Source organism: Lottia gigantea, assembly GCF_000327385.1.
Source record: "Lottia gigantea unplaced genomic scaffold LOTGIsca_2, whole genome shotgun sequence".
Taxonomy (NCBI): domain Eukaryota; kingdom Metazoa; phylum Mollusca; class Gastropoda; family Lottiidae; genus Lottia; species Lottia gigantea.
In genome coordinates this window covers 6034983-6056084 of record NW_008708400.1, presented here as the reverse complement: position 1 = coordinate 6056084, position 21102 = coordinate 6034983, and the positions used below count along the sequence as shown (strand labels likewise).

Here is a 21102-nt window from a genome sequence, read left to right as displayed (position 1 = left end):
ATATTACAGAATGCATCGTGGACATTTTAGGATGATGGTCGAGAAATTTCATTTTATTAAAAACTTTGAGAATGCATTATAGTCCTTCAAAAACGTTACATGAAATGATGTTTTTTTTAATTAGATAATTCAAAGGTGAAAATCTCACATTGTAAAACCAAGATTTATCTGAATTCTACATTTATCCATGTTCCTAAGATTTAACAACTATAACAAGTTCAATCCTTTCAAACAGTGGCTGAATTATGAAGAAAGGTCGATTTCAGTTAGTTACCTAATTGTGCGATCAGATAACTATTGTTTTCCTCTTTAAATGTGTTTAATCGTCTAATTTGATAAAATAATATTTACTGGAACAGGTGCAAAAATTACTAGATACGTTTTTGCAAAAGAATACTATTGACAATTGTTATGAGTTTGCAACAACATGGCTGAAGCAGAAAACTATAAAACAGATCTTGGACGTACACGTAGATTCTCTCTTTCAGTGAGGGTGTCTCATCGCTCAATACTGTTGTCCAGTGAAAAAAAGAGTCATCTCCAACAGTAGCCATCCAATGTGTACATTTTCTTATCCCTGTATGTAATCCTATTTGTAAACTTTGTAACTCCTCTTGTTTAAAGACTTGGTGAAACATTTGAATAAAAATTTTGTCATCTATATTTTTTGCTTGAATAAAGACTGAGAGGATTTGAAACAAAGGTTTGGGGAATCTGTTAACGAGACAAGTTTATTCTCACATTATCTAGCCAATGTTAATATTAGTGTATTACTGCAGGTACCTGACAGAATTTACACCCACATTCTGTGAAAAATAAAGATGAGAGGGAAGACATTGTCGCACCAAAAACAATGTCCCGAGATTTTATTCCTTCCAAGAATGTTTTGATACCATAGTTCAGGTCGTCCTCGTCAAGAGATCGTGACATTTACCAGGTTGTGTTGGAATGACTTGGTCTATTGACTGAGAAAATTTTAATAATAATTCTCCGGGCTATATATTTATGATTTTTGATATAGGGTGTCTACACAGGATATATAACAGAAAGAGTAGCTGTAAAATGTCGGTATTAGAACTACAGCTATGTTATTTCCGCCTCGGTTATTAACATATTCATTAAATACACACCACATATAATATGGTAAATCAATGCTTTGTCATGTCGGTGATCTGAAAAAATAGTAATGGTAACGACCAGAGAAATAGGGAAGCAATTTTTCGTTTATATCTGAACCTTACAAGTTTATTACTGTTAAACAATAAATCTTGGTGAAACAGTGAACCCTTTGGCATGCCTTTTAGATCGGAACGTTAGACCTATATTGTTATAACACATTGACTTTTGGCATTATACCTCCATGTAAAAGTTTAATTAAAAGAGGTAAGATTTGTATTGCGAACTTTGTTGAAAGCCTTGTATATCTAAACCTTTCAAGTTTACAATAGGTCTAGGTATAACAGAGAACCTTGTTACAAGTCATTTATTGCTAAACCCTACAAATATACTCCTTCGCAACTACATAGAACTGTGTGTAATAGAGAACCTTGTTGCAACCCTTTTTATATTTAAGCTTTATACAAGTTTTTTGCTTGACAACTACAATAGGACAGGGTATAACGAGGAACCTTTTTGCAAGCTTTTATATTATGAGCCTTACAAGTTTATTGCTCCAAAACTATTATGAGACTGTGTATAACAGAGAAGCTTCCTTTATCTGAACCCTACAAGTTTAATGCTTCACAACTACAATATGGCTGGGTATAACAGAGAACCTTGTTACAAGCCTTTTATATCTAAACCTTACAGGTTTATTGCTTGCTAACTTTAATAGGCCTAGGTATAAAAGAAGAACATTGTTGCAAGCCTTGTTTTATATCTAAACCTTACAATTTAATTGTTTCACAACTAAATTAAGACTGTGTTTAACAGGGAACCCTGTTTCAAGCCTTTTATGTCTGAACCTAACTATTTTATTGTTTCTCAACTATAGTTGAGAACCCTGGTACGAGCTTTTATATTCCGAACGTTACAAGCTTATTGTTTCACAAGCAAATACAATACAACTGGGTATAGCAGAGAACCTTGTTGTAAGCCCTTTCTATCTGTGTTCATACAAGTTTATTCTTTCACAAATACAATAACACTGGGTATAACACGGAATCTTGCTGTCAGTTGTTTCTTATCTAAATTTTACAAGCACATTGCTTCATAACTATAATATGTGAGTATCAGAGAACCTTGTTTTTTTTTTTTAGATAACTTTACATTTTTATTCTTTCACGACTACAATGAGATATGATATAACAGTGAACCTTGGAGCAAACCTTTCATGTCGGAACCTTGCAGGGTTGGAAATTCCATTGACAAAGTTTGAAGAGGTCATATCGACACGCCTCTTGACAAATTGCATTTTTATTGAAATTTAAGAGAATAACGCGTTTTTTGGTGATATTTTCTTACTTAATACATACATAAGAAAAGATTTGTTCTACATTTCCATCCTTTACAAAATATACTGAATTTTCACAATTTCCGTTTTAGCACAGAGAATGAATTGAGTGGTAATCCCCAATTGACACAGTAATGTGAAATTTGTCCACTGAAATTCCCTTCTTCATGTCTGTAAGGTAAACAATGATCTATATTGTAAATATGTTATTGACTTTTAACAGTTTGTTGTCATTTCAATGGAAACTGCATTCTAAACTAAATTCTACTTCTTCTTGGGTCTTTCGAAATGTGTGTCATTTTGTGAAAAGTTGCGTTTTTGCAGATATTCGGAAATGATTCAAAAACTTGAACTCCGAGGTAAAACAAGTGTTTTGTGGTTGTTTGTGGAATTTTTATTTTTAGAATGAAGGACATGAATGAAAACAAATTCCAAATTGAGAAAAAAGTAGCTACTTATTTTTACTTTCACCCTAGACAATTGTTGCGATGGTTTAAAAGATTCTTCAGACCCTACCTTAGTTTCAATTGTAATGTTGCCAAGCTGAAAAAGCTAAGCCCTAATTGATTTGATAAAGATTTATTTTTAGCAGCTTCCGAAGTGACCATCGAGGAGGAAACAACCTCAGCTGGTCAAAAGATTTACCAGCCAAGTCAAGCCATGGGCCAAATTTGGTGCATTTTTTCACCAAAAAATCCTATCGGAACTCACTTAGACGATTACAGGTGTAGAGATTGCAGGTTTTATGATCTTGTAGGTCGACTGGATTAGTTCATCGTTTATCTATGTAATCCGTCAAGTGTGCCAAGATTAATATCAAAGAATCAAAATGGCGAATCTGTCCAAACAGGCGTTTTGATCAATGTGTATAGATTTGGTCAAATTAAACAAACAAAACCACTGAAGTTTTCTATTTGTTTGGACTAAAAATTTTGTTGACTCAAAGAACATTCTGGGAATACCTGTATTCCTGCAATGGCTTACATTTCAAACAGTTAAAGGATGCCACATTCCTGTAGTTTTGATTTTTGTCTAAATTGTCGCCAGTTCGGCTTTATGGACTAAATTCTAGGTAGGGCATTTCCTTTGGAATTTTAATGTCTTTAGTGTTTACAAGTAGACTTCTACGTGCATCGGTCTATCATCTTTGAGCGGCATGTCAATCATTAGTAGACCTAATTGGTTTTATAGGAGAAACTCTGTTTTAGAAACATTGACCTCGGTTGTTTTAAGTAGAGACTATTATATAATTATAAATAATTAAAAGGACAACTAGAAATAATACATAATTCGTTAGATCATGCTGTCAGAAATAGGTTTTTCAGCAGCCTACTGAGTTATGATTCAGATTCACTCTATATAATTTGAAAAAAGACGTGTTTGACAACTTTGACAAGTTATCAAAATGAAAAAGTATATCTTGTAACTTTAAACATATATGTATGGGCCTACTCATAGTTACAGAGCGCTGCACTTGGCACAATAGTATGTGTACAACCAGAGAGTATAGATACTCTCTGGTACAACTGTGGTAAGAATGTTTTTGTCAATACAGTCCATGGGAAATAACTCCATTTAAGGACTAAAACCGCGGGAAAGTTAGTGATAAACAAACATGGCGGACGAAGAGAAGATGGAAATTGATGAACCTGTTTCATCTAAAGTTAAAGACAGACCAAAGACTGGGGGATATGAAGTACCATGGTAGGTTATCCTTTGGATCATAAACTAACAATTAAAAAAACTGACATGAAACATCGTTGATTTTATTCAAGGATATTCTCACGTAAACAGATGCTTCACTTGTCAACCGACTTGCACTGTTGAGTGTCGTTGATTTACCAAATACCAAGTAGGCTACTTAAACAATATCCACAACCTGAATTTCATATTTCAGGGTAGAGAAGTACAGACCATCTAAAATGTGTGATATAGTTGGTAATGAAGAGACTATAAGTAGATTAACTGTGTTTAGTAGAGAGGGCAATGTTCCTAATGTTATCATAGCAGTAAGTACCTTTTGACTGAATCATTACCTCATGCACAGGCCCTTGAAGTTCTGTCAATATTAATAAAATATGGGCAATGTGGAGAAAATAGTGTCTACATTTATAAAAAAGAGAAGGATTTCAATGGCATAACAGGCACAAATGTAAACGAAGATGCTGACTTCGATGTACTGTTTATTGGAAATCAATGAAGTAGTACTTGTTAAAGAGCACTTTATCTTGTTCGGAAAATAGTCAACTATCATGAGCAAGATGTTTGTGATCAGGTGTGCAATCTCAAATTCACATTAAGAGCTTCAAAATTTAAAAAAAATCCTTTCCATCACCTGCTGGTACAAAGAGGACTATTCCTGCATCTTAAATAAATCATTTTGGTGCCATTATGTAAACTAATGAATGTTAAATGTTGTTTTTTCAGGGTCCCCCTGGTACAGGTAAAACCACCAGTATTTTATGTCTAGCTAGAACAATGTTAGGTCCATCATACAGAGATGCTGTCTTGGAATTGAACGCTTCCAATGATAGGTAGGTTGCTTTGATTGCACTTTTGTTCCCTAAAGAAATATACCAGATAAACATGATTGGATTTAAAAAAATATGTTAATGTAATATACTTTTTTTTGACAAGAAAAGACTACATGATATGAATTATAACTTTTCCAAATTTTTCAGAGGAATAGATGTTGTTAGAAATAAAATTAAAATGTTTGCTCAGCAGAAAGTCACTCTACCTAAAGGACGACATAAAATTATTATATTGGATGAAGCTGACAGGTAAGTCCTTTCAAATGATTTTTGAGCATATTTGACATTTTGGATCTTTAATCATTATCGGTAAAGAAACGTACTTAATTAACAAGGATTACAACTCAGGTTGGTCTGTGGCAAAATCTCTTGCCAATCATATGTCTTGATTGATTACACCATTGCAGCTGTTTGACTGGAGTAATGGGGAAAATGACTAAAGGTCACAAGGTAGATGTTGGACAGTTCGGGTAAATGAATTGTTTGGCAATATTTTGTAGTTTGTATAAGAAAAAAATAATTCATTGGTTCTCCATCTCTAGTGAATCTTTAGCTCTTAGAACAACTTGTGAACATTTTTATGAAATCCTGGTTACTGTCTATTTCAGCATGACAGAAGGTGCTCAACAAGCTTTGAGAAGAACAATGGAAATATACTCTAAAACTACCAGATTTGCTCTAGCTTGTAACTCTTCAGAGAAAATTATTGGTAGGTTACAATAATATAGTTAGCAAATTATTTACTATAGACGTCAAATTGAATACAGTCAACCTACATTTTGTGAATGACTACTTATTCTGTCAAAGTATGTGAATGCTTATATTTTGAAGTTATGCTGTTATTCAATATAAGATCGGTAACAGCAAAACAGCATCTGGTTGTTAGTATTGGACAATTCATTGTGCTACAGCTTGTGCATGTTAAAGATCCTTCGACAGTTTGAAATCCAAAAAGAGTGGGAATGTGTTGCTGTCCTGTCAAAAGTATCCAAATTGCATAGTGCATGGCTTTGCCAGTCTTGATTAGCCCATCAGGTGCAGAAAAGCAATACTTTTGTCCACAGTCACAAATTTTATCTTATTTTGTCTTATATATGTTCATAGGAATAGTTTTTGTTTCAGAACCAATTCAATCTCGATGTGCTGTGTTGAGATATTCTAAGCTAAGTGATAGTCAGTTATTAGCTAGGCTATTAGAGGTGTGTACCAGTGAATCAGTTAGTTATACAGATGATGGGCTGGAAGCTATAGTTTTTACAGCACAGGGTGATATGAGACAGGTATACTAGCCTATTTATATTGTTGTAATACTGAGTAAAACCAATTTGTCATTTAAAATGTACTAGTGTGAATATTCATTGCTCAGTAATACCATCACATACAATATAATTGTGAATACAATGCACACCCTTCTTGCTTTAAGTAAAGCCTCTTTTGCTACAGTTGAAGCTTTAGATAAAAAAAAGTTAACAAAGTGATTCTTTTATTCAGATTGAATTGTCTCTATAGTCATTTGTACCATCAGGAGTAGAAAAGTATAACCTGAATCATTTAAGATATATTTTGTCCAATATGGCGCAGAAAAGTTTAATAAATTTTTTTTATGTTACTCAGGCTCTCAACAATCTTCAGTCAACATTTCAAGGTTTTGGTCATGTTAACAGTGAAAATGTATTCAAAGTGAGTAATTATTCTGAGATGATTCTTAATCTGTTTCATAGTTGGGAAAGTGCGAAGCATCTAGTACTGGGGTTGGAAGATGAGCCTAACTTCAAGTTGTGTGCACGAAGTACCCTTTGAAGAAGCTAATTCTGTAGATTCTGCTATTATTCAATGTCATACCTTAGCCTTTCTTTAATAATAATAATAATTAGCCTGTCTTTAGAAATTTAATGAGAGATCATGACCTGCATTACAATTAGTTTTTTACAACTGTGTTTCTTTTCAATAGGTATGTGATGAACCTCATCCCACACTAATAAAGAAGATGTTACAACATTGTGTTGAAGTGAATATAGAAGAATCATATAAAGTTATGGCACATCTGTGGAAACTAGGCTATTCTCCACATGATATCATTAATATTGTATTCCGTGTTTGTAAAAATCATGATATGCCAGAATTTCTTAAATTAGAATTTATTAAGGTAAGTGTTTTATTTACCTGGGGATTTGGGTCATAATGAGTTCAATGATTAATAATTGTCTTTAGTCAGGACAAGTACCGTTATGTCATGTCTTCTTGTAACACATATTGAAGCAATGTTTCAACTTGTATAATTTATTTCTTTCTTGGGTCGTTTTGAATTTGACCTTTTCGACTTAACTTTAATTCACAATAATAATTTGTCACAAAGCATGGTTCAATTTTCAAAGATTCTATAAATTTTCTAAGAAACTTTCCTATTCTTTAATAGAAATATCATTTCTTCATGTGTTTTTTTTTCTCAGGAAATTGGATATACCCACATGAGGATAGCAGAAGGTGTGGATTCTTTATTACAAATGGCAGGACTATTATCTAGATTGTGTAAAAAATCTGCTGCACCAGATATACTTGTTCAGTGAACTCATTAAAACTCTTAACTACTGTAACTTCAGAACTGTGAATTTGTGTGAAGTCTGCTACATCAGACATATTGTTCATTTGATAAAAACATAATCATGCTTGGAAGCTATGTTACTTTTACATATTCTTATTACAAAGAGAAGAACTTCATCAGGCTTTAGTGTGATGTGCTATTTTTCTAACAAATATAGGGAACAAAATGGATACAACTCGTGTGAATATAGAAAATCATGTTGAACCAAAGACTAGACTATGTATACTTTGTTTCAGAAAAACCATAAACAGCCTTTCAAAATTAATATTGTTTTATTTTTTTAAGATGCTTTGTGGTTACATTGCACTGTTTTCTCAAAGTAAAAATGAATTATCAATTTCCTTCAGATCTTAATATGATGCTAATTTCAAGTAAAAACATTATCACAGATTGCGATCTTATTTTTCTCTCTAAAAACTAATTTCTACACTTTAAATAAATAGAATAGATCAATTAAAAATCATTTACAAAAGTTATTCTTTAAATTCATAAAATATGGAGGGAATTGTGTGGTTTTCTAAAGAACTTGTTTCAATTTATATACAAAATAGGATCATATATACAATAGATTGAAAAAATGTAAAATTCTAAATATTGGAATGTCATGACACAATAATGTGGAAAAGGGACAAAAACTTCCAGAAAATATTTAAAATTTGGAGGGACTAACTAAACGAGACAGTTATTTTAAAAGTTCTTCCTTATAACGAGCTTTCTGTATAATTTGAGCTCGTTTCTGCCTCTCAGTAGCTTTATTACCAACTGTATGTTTAAGAGCAGGTAAGCTGATTATATCTCTTTGAACATAAGCTTCATCAGGTCTGAAAAATAATATGAACAGTAATCAAGTCAGCTGAGCTTGTAATACTGTGAAGCTAAGTCAGATAGCTCAAGTGATTAGGTAAGGAATCCTTAAAGCAAGAAAAGTCTTGTGATTTTGAGAGGTGGCCTGGTTCACTTTACATATGCTCATGTACATTCAGAAATTATTCAGGAATATAAAATGATAAAAAAAATGCTTGCTTAGAAATATATAGAGATCTTGCAGTCTTTTAGTTGTCAATGATCAACTACAGTTACTTGTACTTACAATTTTCTAGTAGGATGTTTTAATGGTATTCTAGGTAGAGCTGATTTACTAGTTTTATTTTCTCCTGATAACTCTTTACTATCATCTTCTGCTACGTAAGCTTTAGCTAATAAATAGGCATCAGGAGTCCATTTATGTGAATATAATACATCTCGTAAATCAGATTTTAATCCCTCCAACTGAAACATTATAACATTATTTTATAGAAAAGCAAATTCTGTTGCTATGTAGGAGAAATTAAGAAAAAAAGGACACTTTTAATGAAACCTACTTAAAAATAACAGTTTTATTATGCATCTGCCGATATTGTGACCTAATTGTCATCCTGTCTGCCCAATACTGATTTTTGAACAAATTAAGGCCACAGTTACAAATTTGCAATTTCATTTGACTATTTTATCTCAAAATGTCTGGATACAAATCAATGTGAATGACCCTGACCAAGAATTTAAGAAGGCAGATTTAATAAAAGGCCTTATCATACTGTACCTCATGTGACTGTTTCTCATTAACTTGTTGTAAATGTTTGATTATTCCTTGACACTCTGATAATGTTGGTTGTGATGAAGATTTGGGACTAAAAAGATTTTCACCAGCTACCACCTGTTCTGCCATTAAAGCAGTTTGAGGAGCTTGTATTGATTCCTCTTTTAATTTATCTATTGCCATATTCCTGAAATATAGGTTTATGTTTACGAAACGCATATATTGTAGTTCTTTTAAGTCAACCTACAATCAGAGCCTTCAACAGAAAGACTAAACATTATGGCTCATTACTTATCTATATAAGTATTGCAATCAATATATCAATACACTGGCAAGTTGATTTGATAAGTAACACCTACTGTCTCTTAATCTGGTCTTCTCTCTGTTCTACCAGTTGTTTCAGATAAGTATTAGCATTCACTGCCTCACGTAATGCATGTTTTAATTCTTTTATTTCTTCATTTAAAAATATTACTCTCACTTCTGAAATATTTTATAATAAAATAGTCAAATATGATAATAACAGTTCATTTTGGATTGGCTATTCTTGGAACTTTCAAACTAAATCTCATATGAAAAGAGGTTTTATACACTTTAATTGCATGTGTGGAAAAACTGATGACCTTTTTTCACACCATTCCAATTGTCTGTGGATTTTTCAAATTTTTTACTTTTATTAAAAAATCGACTTAACAAATCATAACAGCCAAAAAAATGTCAACATGAACATCAGATCTTATGAAAGCTTACTTCTATATTTTGATATGAAAACTTTAAAAGGTCAACCCTCATTATAAAAGTTATAAAAAAATTCACCTCTTGATTTCTCTGTACCCTCAATATATTTAGTATCAAATGATGTTGAATCTGAAAAAAACATTAATGGAGAATGCATTAAAGACCCTCATCCTCAAAATTTCTTTATTTTGGGTTTCACACCTAAGGAAATTTTATTTTCTCAATTAGTACAAGTTTCTAAAGAACATTTACTCTTAATTTTAATGAAAAAAAAAATTATCAACCTACCATCAACTTCAGTTGGTTCTTCACTTCCAGTATTTTTCTCCTTTCTGGCACTATTTTTCCTTTTCTCATTCATAACCAATCGAAACTGCAGATCTACAAGGAGAAATTAAAGTATTCTTTGATAAAGAAGAAGAAATTTGACTAATATAGTCTTGATAATGATATTCATGCTTTTACTACATAGCATGCCATTCAATTCTTATTAAGAAAAAAGACTAAGAAAGAAGTCCAAGCTTGGAGTAAAGGTAGAATATGCAAGTTTACTTAACATATTTTGATATACTGGTACACCTATTAAGTCTTAGAGCAGAGTTTAAAACTAAATATGGTGAACAAATTTGAAGCTTGGTGAAAAGCTATAAGCTTATAAGCAAATGACACTGAAACCAACCTTTATTTTCTTTCTTAACAATATCAATTTCTTCATGTAAACATTTCAAAATATCTTGATGTTGCTGTTTCAGAAATTTAATGCTGCGTTCTAAATAAGTAGCTTTTTGTGCAGGGTCCATGTTGCTCATCTCTGTTTCTGTAGTTTGATCTTCATTTTCTCCCTTCCCTACAGCTTGTGGCGGCATACGGTCTCGAATGAAAGGTTTAGGATATCGAGACTTATCCAGTGTATTTACACGATTCCATTGAGGAAGCATACTAAGAGGTGGTAAATGACTTGGCATTGCCACATCTGGAAGTGGTACAGCTCCATGATTTTGTAATGGATTTGATTTTATCATCCTCAAATCATTTCTAGCATTATGATATTGACCCTGCATTATGGTTTTCTGAAAAGATTGAACATATATGTGTTTAAGCTTTTTCATAAAATAATGTGAAATCAATTTAGAAATCTTAACACTTATGTCATAATCATCTCCAAACAGGAATAACCAATAAAGTAAAACACTAATTGTTTACACTTGGTTGATTCTTGATTCAAAAACAGTACCAAATTTCCAAAATATTCATTAACAAATATCCAAAATATGTTCAAAGTAAATTCTAAAACAGTTCTACTTCTAATCTGAAAGGGTATCTACCGAAGTAAAATATATACCCAATTACTAAGTAGCTAGAGGTGAAGCCATTCTACCATATAATCTAATAAGATAGTGTGTAAGACACCATTATACAAAGGGAATCCTTTGACCCTATAACCTCGTAAATTGTATATCTCAATTTGTGACAGTACAGGAAAGAAAATATAATTACGTAATTTAAGCTTTTAAATATTATGTATGGCAAACCTAATTTCAAAGTTCATAGCAATCTACTGTCTGACCAATAATTTATATTATAGTCTCCAATAGAGCCTATCTTTTTGTAAACTGACCAATCACTTTTGAAAGGATTGAAATATCAACACAAAAATACTAGCTTACTAATGGCACTGATAATCTAAGAGTTTGTTGGGTACGGTAAAAAAAAACAAACCAACCCAACCAAAATAATTATTAGGTCGAGAGTATGTTTACATACTAGACTAGTCTATTTGGATATTAGAAATGGAGGTTTCAAGGTTAAAAATGGATTCTAAGATTATTGGCATGCAATTAAAAATTTAATTATTTATAACATGACAGAAAAATTCAATTTTGAGCTCACTGTCACTGTGGGTGGTCGGAGAGCAGTTTGAATTTGTTGACATTTTCTCCCAGCTTGCTTGATAATAAAACAGAATCAAACTACATTTTCATTTGTTTATTTTTTTAAGTTAAAACGTGATAAGCAATTACTTACTTTCTAAGAGAAGTAATTATTCCCACATTTCAATGCATTCCTGAAACAAAAGACTATTAAATCAATAATTAATTTTTGGTTGTCAACGACTCCTCCATTTTGTAACAAGGAAAGATAACTCTTAACCGGAAGTAAATGAGTGCTTATTGCTTCTTGATATTTTTTTCCCTGACAAATTGATTTTGAGGATAGAATACTGAACTTGACAATGAAATAATAATCTAGAATAACCAAGAAGAACAATTGAGTACTAACTATAACCAGTTAGGATAAAAACTTCGAAAATCATTGACGAAAGTAATAAACCGGAAGTTAAACAGGTGGCGTTTATTTTCATTATGGCGGCGTTTTGAACGAAATTTATTTCATGTTGAATCTTGAATATTTTGAACATCATTTTTCAAAAATGAATTAAACTTTCTAATGAATTAAACTACGTAATGCAAATGTAGAATTTGAGTAGTATTTTGTAAGTACATATGGACATATTTAATGACTCTTATATTATGAAATTAAAAATGTTATGGTCTAGATCTAAGTTTTACCTTGTAAATTGTAAATAACTCTCTTTCTGGTCTGATTTCAAGAGATTACTAATCCAATAACCGATCCTTCACATCATGACCGCTTTAAACCTCATACAATACATGTCATATTTGGTCATTTTGACTTTTTGGTATGGTACCATTTAAAAACTGATAAAAGCACGGATCTTGTGATCAAATCCTCTTATTCTTAGCTTGATTGTACATAACCAAAAATCCACCGATTAAATAACACGTATATAAACAGTCATGAAATATTGTACGAGGTTTAATGTTCTTTTTCTGCGGATGAGAATGAAAAACCTCGTATACTGTACTATACACGTGTTAGCCAATGATTTTATTTTATTGTCAGTCTGTGAAGTATTTGCACAACAGTGTCTTGTGTTCAGAAATAGAAATGGCTGCTAAGAGTTTTCTACAGATGAATCAGTTGCAGTTTAATTTGAATGCTCCACCAAGTGCCAATAACCTTATTTATAAACAGAGAAAACCTGAACCAATAATGATAGAACGCCTTGGACAATCCAAATCTAAACGTGAGAATTTCTCTCCTACTTCTCTTCCGTTAAACTCTTCAATGCAATTTTCTGTGTTATCAGAGGATAAACTAAGTGCTGCAGTCTTGTTAGCTAGACGAGATTTTAGAAATCAGAAAAGGGCTGAGGAAATGAGAGCTTATCAGCCTAAAAGTCCACAGCAAACTAGAGGTCGACCTACAACAAAAGGAATGAACTCAAAAGTCAGTCAACCTGCTAATAAGAAAACAGTGGCTGGGAAAACAACAATAAAGTTTAAAGATGAGGTGAAGAATGTACACAGATCAGTTCCTCAACCTGTTCCAATACCTAGAGTGAATCCTGTTAATTTACCAGGTATTTTCATCATAAAAGATGTAATTTTGTTTGTCATGTTGTAATTACTACTGCTAAGTGTTTCTTAACTGGAGTGTCTTACTAAATTTGGTAGACATTGTTTCCTCTAAGACTGTAAAAGATAAAAAAATATATTCCTAACCAAAGTTACAGAAGATTCAATATTAACGATCGATTTATTGTCGTTTTTATTTGTAGTCACGACAAACAGTCCACCGACAAGAGATACAGATAGATATCCTATACACAAAGTACATATAGCTGGTACAGAAGGGCAAGATGAAATATCTAGAATGCAGAAAGAATTGGAATCATATTTAAATCAAATTAAAACTATAGAAGAAAAGGCTATAACAGGTTAGCAATGACTGTCTGAATAGATTAGCAATATAAACATGATGGTTGTTATGATTTTTCTTTTATAGAACCAAATCTTATGGTTCCTGATATATGTCAGATATTTTTGATTAAATTTGAACATAAACATTTTCACTCTTTCACTTAAATTATTCACTAATGGTTCCTGGGTTTACAATATATTTTAATTGCTAAAGACCTGAATGTATTTGAAATGACTTTGTAATTGTAGAAGAAGGTACAGAGTTTTTAAGGAAGAGAAGAGGAAGAAGTAAAGATGGTTATTTATCAGATGAAGAAGATCTGAATAGAAAGGCTGTTAGATCAGAAGAACAAACTGTTAGAACAGCTAGAAATCTATATAACTTACGACAACAAGTTAAACAAATACAGAAAGATTTCTTACAGCTTGGTTCTAATGATATCAAACAGACTAAAAAGGTGGGTGTGTTATTTATTTGTTTTATCTAAGTAACTTAGTCATAGTTATCACATGAAATACTAAGCTGGTGGAACTTGATTTCCCAAAGTCATTCTTGCAAGCTCAGTTGCTATAATTATTAAGACAGTCAAAGCTGATGTAGTTATGCTGACCCTTCCAGTGCAACGATAGCCCACTGTGACAGCTTTGTGAGCTTTGTGAATGTTTTATAAGGATGATGATATTTTTTTAACAGAGTCAAGCTATATCCAAGCTAACTGCAGCTCATCGTGGTGCTTTGAGATCAATGCAAGCCTTCGTTCATCAACTACCTCATCAAGATTTTCAGACTGGTTTACCATCATCGTATAGAGAACTAGCTTTATTAATACGGCAGTTAACAATGTTAACAACACAGATACAGAGAGGCAATGATAGTTCTGTTAATAATCAACTTATTGCCATCCTAGATAAAGTAGATGTGAGTACACAAGAGTAATGTATATATATAAGTAATCAGAAAACATAAGGTGTATTTATCATGATGCTGTGTTTTCTACTTATGTAACTCTCGCTTTTAAATGTCCCTTAAATATTATATCAGTTATGTTAAAATGACAGATGCAGCATATTCCAAAGGAAAGGCTTTGCATTTATTTTGTCACTGATATGGTCATTGATACTTATAATATGTACTAATTATTGCTGCCAATTTTTTAGCATGTTTAAGCTGGAAGGGTGCATATACTGATTTTTTGGCACTGTTACAAATTCCAAAAGTTGAATGAGTTTTGATGTAAATAGATATAACTGAAAGAATTATTGGTACTGTCATTTTGCAGGAATTGAATGATATATGGCGAAGTGATATGAAAACTCACAATTCATCTAAACAGCATCATAACACATCTGTTAGACCACCATTTGTATTAGATTTTAAACAAGATAAACCAGCTCAATTACATCAGAAATTCTATGGAAAAGAAAACAAAATGAAAGGTTGGTATTATACATTTTTGGATCAGATTAGAACTGTTAATGTTTCCAGTAAGAATTAATTGCTGAACAGTACTGAACAATTGTAATCATTGTTTGATTTAAGAACAGCTCCTCAAATGTTTGCCCTAAAAACAAAATGTATATGAGAAAGAATCTTTTTCTGTTGTAGAAGTAGTAAAGAGACCAGTAAGAAATGAAGTTGGTATTAGAAAACCTGTTAGTCATTACAGAGGTAATTAATGTTTTCTTTATCATCAGGGCTGTAGCCATTTGGTAAGAGCTGTGGGTGCCATACAGGTCATTTGCTTGGTTATGTCTTTCCATATTATTCAATTTACCCTTCCGAGATGTATCTTTTTGGATTGCATTTTAGAACACTGTTATTGCCAAAGTATTCATTTTGGTAAAATTGTTTGTGTATGACTATTTTGTTTTCATCTGCTTAATAGATAAGCTTACAGGTTACATATATTTGTGATCTATTGTTTGTTATTTTCTGTTTCCTTAGTTGTCGACAAAAATTTCCTTTAACTTTCAAGTAAAATCAGTTAGTTATATTACACTAGACAGTACTTGAAATTTCTTTAGAATGTCAATTATTTTAGGTGGTTCACCATCAAGAAAGACTACTCTACGAGCTGGTATAAATTCTTTATTAAAATCATCAACTGTTGGTACTAAGAAACCTGGTGTAATGTTTAATATACCTAATAAGAATAGAAATCTAGGTCCTAAAACTAGTGTCATATTACCAGGTAAACTTCAGGTAGGAAATTGGTTCTGTATTTTACTGTTTTGGATACAAAATCCATGATCAGGAAACATGGTTTGAATCTGAGTTATTAGCAAAGTAAGAACTGAAATCACTGAACTGAACAACTCAATATGGACTTGCCACCTGTTTTCTAATCTACCGTCTTGCCATGTCCACAAACTCTCAATATATCTCAATTTAAGCATGACATAACCCAATTGATTATAAAAGTTGTGAAAGACATTTATCTGCAATAGTACGATCCAATTTTTGGCCATGTTACTTGATCAAACTTTCTATTATGGATCCAGTCATAATAGTTTTGTCTTTGTTCACCGTGAAATTTCTAGACTATCCTCATTACTTGAAGTAGTTTGTTTCCTTTTCTGTACCCTTTGTAGAGTAAAAGAGAAAGAGTGAGTAGACCAGTTCAGCCTGTTGTATCAGACACACATTTTGCTGATCCTACTTTAGCCTCTAATCTAAAAGCTGTGAATGCAGCTGTTAATCCACTTTTAGAACAAAGACCATCTTCAGCACCTTCCTCACCAGAAAGGTACAGTATTATACTAGTTCTTTTACTTTTACTGGTAAATCATATTTTACTTTTTATTTTTGAGTGAATTTGAGTGTGAGCTTCAAAAAGCTGATATTCTTATTCAATTTACTGACAAATGACTGTAGATATTACCTGGATTTGAAATTGATGATATTGTGGATTTTGTCTCTTAGTAAAGTAAATATAGTTTGATACCCTTGGCTAAAGAACTATAGTAGATAAGAGCGTAAGAGTTGCAAACAGGATGCAAGGTTTCTTGATGTGGTATTTTTAGTAGTTTTTTATTTAGTAAACTCAGTATTTTTGCAATTTATCATGAAATTTATGCAGATCATTGTGTTATATACTTGGTATTATGTTGATATTATAACCATCTTTCAAACCTCTTCTAGACATAAACAGTTAGGATTTAGTCCAAGTAGACATCATAAAGCACCATGGATTCCCCCAGGTTCACCTACAAGTTGTGGAAGATCACCCTCAGGAGAGAGAAGAAGTAGGTCAGAAAGTCCTAGTTCGTCTAGGAGATACCTTATTGAAGATATTAACAATAGTTTTATAAGGTATGTAATGTAAATATTTTAAGGTTTTAAAGGGATTGTAAAGAGAATTTCTAGTCTTTTTCTAATATGAGTATCATCAGAAATAGGAGTGGATGTTTTTTTTTTGACAGAATCATTTAATTTTCAAATATTTTATTTTGCAGACGATTATTTCCAGATAAACCTAGACAACAGGTAAGCATTGTTTTATTTTTCTTATCTGAGAAAGCAGCTATTTTTGTATACCAACATTTATTTTGACAAGTATTCATATTATCACTCTCTTTTTTTTTGCAAAGAAATAGATACATCCATTATAGTAGGCTTCTTATCGCTAAGTTACCTCCTAGATTATGATATGAAATATTGTATTTTCTTAAGTGGCTGTTTTAGTTCAGATATGAAGTCTAAGATGATATAAATTTTGTAATTATGGTCCTAAGCATTCTTCAAAGCTTACTCAAAGTGTATCATAATGAATTAAAAATGCTATATAGTTTCCTGGTATATGAATTTGTGATTTTGGTCAACCACTCTTTATGATGTAGTTTACAAAGTGACTTTGATTTGATTAGAACATTTTTATCAAATAATAATTCTATAAATTTCAGATTCTGACTAGAAATTATGAAGAGAGAAAACATTCACAACATGTTCCCCGTCCAAGATCAGTTTCACCTCGACCATGGGCAGACTCACCTCTACTTAGATCCAGATCTCCCAGTCCCACCTTAAGGTAATACTGTTTACTCATTGAAAGAAAGAAAAGGAACAGCCATTATTTACAAGGATAAGAACTTAGGTTCCCAAGGATCTTTTCTACCAGCTGATCCTTGTCTAAACCTCATTGATCTTTCACAGATTTGTACTACTTTGTATTTTGTACTACTGACAAAGTTACAAAAGCACATGTACAGGACTTAATTTGTTTGTAAGTTCTTAAATTTGGGTTGTTGGAAAGCTAGGTTTTCTATATCCTTTGTAAAAAGGTGCAAAATATTTTTTAAAGATATTGGAATGAAAGATCCAGTTCTGTTAAAATGTTTTTAATTAATTGTAAATTAAACAGGAGAAGAAGAAGAGCATTATCAGATTCATTGATAGAAGATATTGCTGATGAGGTCAGAAGAAAACTCAATCTAAATACACAGAAAGATAACAACATGTTTACATCTTATCCATTAGCATCTAAGGCTAATAAGGTAAATATTTTCTCATCTCTTAAGTTATCATGATGATTATTTTAAAATCGTAATTTGAAAGAAATGTTTAATTGTTTTTACAATGTGATGATCATGGTTCAATTTGATTAGCAATTTCAGTTTTCGCTACTTAATTAAATTTTGATTCATAATGGTCAGGATTTATCAGATGGTTGTGATAAATTGAAATTTTTGCTAATCATAGAAACTTTCATAGAAAGTATTAAATTTTAACATGTCAACAATGAGAATATTTTGTCAAAAGTTCATCTCATGATGCTGACAATTACAAAATATCAGTATATCAATATGTTTTGGATGTAGATATTGATATAGCTGCCTGGCATATTAATATTAAGTATTTCATTGAAACAATATGTTTAAGTGTGTATTATGTATATATGTAATGTTTATATTGATATAGATGTAACGTCAATATTTTATGATATTGATATTTACAATATATATTAACCTTTGTTGTTTATAAATATAGATGTTACGTCGAAGTGAAGAAGATTTAACTGATGTTATAGTAGATGATGTATTGAGAGATACGGTTCATAATTTAAACCATATACAATCTAGAGATAAAATACATCAACATGCTATAGCTATACAGGATTCACCCACCTTAAATAATCTTATATATAGATTACAACAGATGGAGGTATGATTTAGACTTCATTCTTTAAAATATAGAAAAATTCACCAAGGCCCATGGGATTGATCCATTTGCTAGTGACATTTGAATGTATATGTTTGACGTTATGTGCGTGTTATTTCCATAATTTTGATATGTAAAACTTGAAGAAAAGAGCTATTTTTGTGAAGTTTGTATGTTTTATAGCCGAATTTCTTGATCACATGTTTAAGTGTGAGAAAATATTCAAGCTTTCCATTTGTCTTATAATCCTGTTATTTTTTTAAAATATTATAATAATACAGCATGTATATTTAGGACGAACAAGAAGACATCAGAAGAAGATGGCAGTGTGTAGACTTTGATGATCCTAGACCAAAAACTAGACATTTCACATCAAGTAAGTAATGAATGATTTAAACTCAACATTTTGTCAAAGATCAGCCTAAAGATAAGATTCTAAGAATCTAAGGGCCTTATTTTTTTTGGTAAGCTGTAGTAATTAAATGATAACAAAAGCTACAGAGATATAATCATCGAAATATTTGCTATATCCCTTCACTGTTTACTGATCATCTTCAATACTACAATACTACTGAGATATTAATGCAGTGTTAAGATTTGGTAGCTGTTCTACTATTATGATTTTAATATTTCATTACAGATGAGATAGCCTCAGAAAGACCTCGTTCACCAACAGGTATTCAAATATCATATCATAGACAAAAACCTCAATCTTCTTCATCACAGTTTCGTAAATCAAGGTAAGATAGTCAGATTCTCTCTCAGGCTCTATAAATATAAGTTTTAATAGCTATACTGATACTTTGAAAGGGATATTGGTTAATAAACACAGTTGTAGAGAATTTTCAAAACATTTTCACAATGTCAAACTACAAACTCATCTAATACCCTGACATCAGTACTCAGTTGTCAGATATTTTGTTTGAAAAGTTGTATGTCACATGTCGGCAAGCTTTAGGTATAAGATTATTATCCTTGTGAAAGTTTTTCAAAAAGATGAACAAAGTGCTTCAAGGTCCTTTCTCTCAGAATTAGTGTTTTCTTTGTAAGATATTTATGATCTAAAGGAACAAACTTTTAAAAGATTTAATTACTTAATTCGATGTTGAGGCAGTTATAGTTAAGATTGGAGTGGAAATGGAAACAAAAATTTGTTTTATAAATGAAATGAAATGTAAAATTGTAATTTCAGTGCTTTTTCCAAGGAAGTTTTACCCGAACCTATATTATACACTAAACCTAAATCTTCTCAACTGGTAAGACAAGAGAAGGTATATCAACAAGCAAGCAGTGATTCTGTAGAGGATATCTTAACTGTACCACCTTATGTTAGATCTTCAAAACAGTTGTCCATACCTCAAACTATTGTTAATAAAATAGAGGACAATAGAGAAGATTTTCAACTTCATCTGAAGAAGATATCACATCATCCTATGGGGAAGTTTAATCCTTGGAAACTTGTTGAAGAGTGAGTATTGTCATGATCTTACGCATGGCTTAAATTGAGATCAATCATTGAGACAAAATGTTCAAATAATTTTAACTTTATTGTATTAGTTATTTTAATTTATTTAAAATTATTTGAAGAAATGGTTTGTTTGGTGTCTTTGTTGATTGATCAGATGACAGGAGCACTCAAATCATCTTAATTAATGTTTCTGCCATACATACAGTACATTTAGCTAATTTATTTTATGGATAATTGGTAGGAGCATTAACCATGCCTTAGATGCTAAAATACCTTAAAGAAATTTAATTTTGAATGGAACATTATGGCTATTTGAGATCCCGGGACATTTGAGATTCCCTATCTTTTATGTCCGGAAAATTTGAACCAACAGCCCTGGTTACAAATTAACTGTTTACTTTCAGAATAACAGATCAGATAATGGATGAATGTTTAATAGAAATAGCTGGAGAATTAGATGAGATGAATGAAGATATGGCTAATCACATGTATAAATCAGAATTTTTATTATCCAATGGCCAGTCTCCCTCATCCCCTGTCATTAGAAATATCAACCAGTCTGAAGATGTCTTATCAGAACAAGTTAGTTATGGAGAATGGGAAAAGAGTGAAGATGAACAGACTAATTCCGAAGATTATTGAAAAAAATTAAAGACTTGCATCTACTCTTTTTTCGGAAGATGTGATTCCATGAATCCTAAAGGTGCAGAACCTGCCGATCACGCATTCCAGTTTTTAGTATCTCTACTATGAAGAAGTCTTAATGACCATATGAATAAAGTCAGCCTA

General features: G+C 31.7%; 2 protein-coding genes across 2 annotated transcripts; both read left to right on the top strand.

Annotated features, from left to right (window-relative positions):
• Positions 1 to 4067: 4067 nt before the first annotated feature.
• LOTGIDRAFT_228440 (hypothetical protein) lies at positions 4068 to 12029 on the top strand (the record flags this gene model as incomplete). The annotated part of the gene is made up of 16 exons (XM_009053516.1): positions 4068 to 4156; positions 4350 to 4461; positions 4880 to 4986; positions 5134 to 5235; positions 5595 to 5695; positions 6109 to 6266; positions 6601 to 6666; positions 6938 to 7132; positions 7437 to 8409; positions 8679 to 8857; positions 9168 to 9351; positions 9524 to 9647; positions 9981 to 10031; positions 10191 to 10283; positions 10582 to 10972; positions 11928 to 12029. 9 exons carry the CDS (start codon positions 4068 to 4070, stop codon positions 7551 to 7553), a joined length of 1047 nt encoding a protein of 348 aa, XP_009051764.1. The 3' UTR covers positions 7554 to 8409; positions 8679 to 8857; positions 9168 to 9351; positions 9524 to 9647; positions 9981 to 10031; positions 10191 to 10283; positions 10582 to 10972; positions 11928 to 12029.
• An 843-nt stretch (positions 12030 to 12872) lies between these two features.
• Positions 12873 to 20955, top strand: LOTGIDRAFT_153031 (hypothetical protein; the record flags this gene model as incomplete). The annotated part of the gene is made up of 17 exons (XM_009053515.1): positions 12873 to 13347; positions 13546 to 13704; positions 13937 to 14145; positions 14382 to 14606; positions 14968 to 15124; positions 15294 to 15356; positions 15730 to 15890; positions 16280 to 16434; positions 16830 to 17000; positions 17144 to 17174; positions 17591 to 17715; positions 18049 to 18181; positions 18675 to 18848; positions 19140 to 19221; positions 19486 to 19585; positions 20038 to 20313; positions 20718 to 20955. The coding sequence occupies 17 exons, from the start codon at positions 12873 to 12875 to the stop codon at positions 20953 to 20955; spliced, it is 2934 nt and encodes a 977-aa protein (XP_009051763.1).
• Between the last annotated feature and the right edge of the window lie 147 nt (positions 20956 to 21102).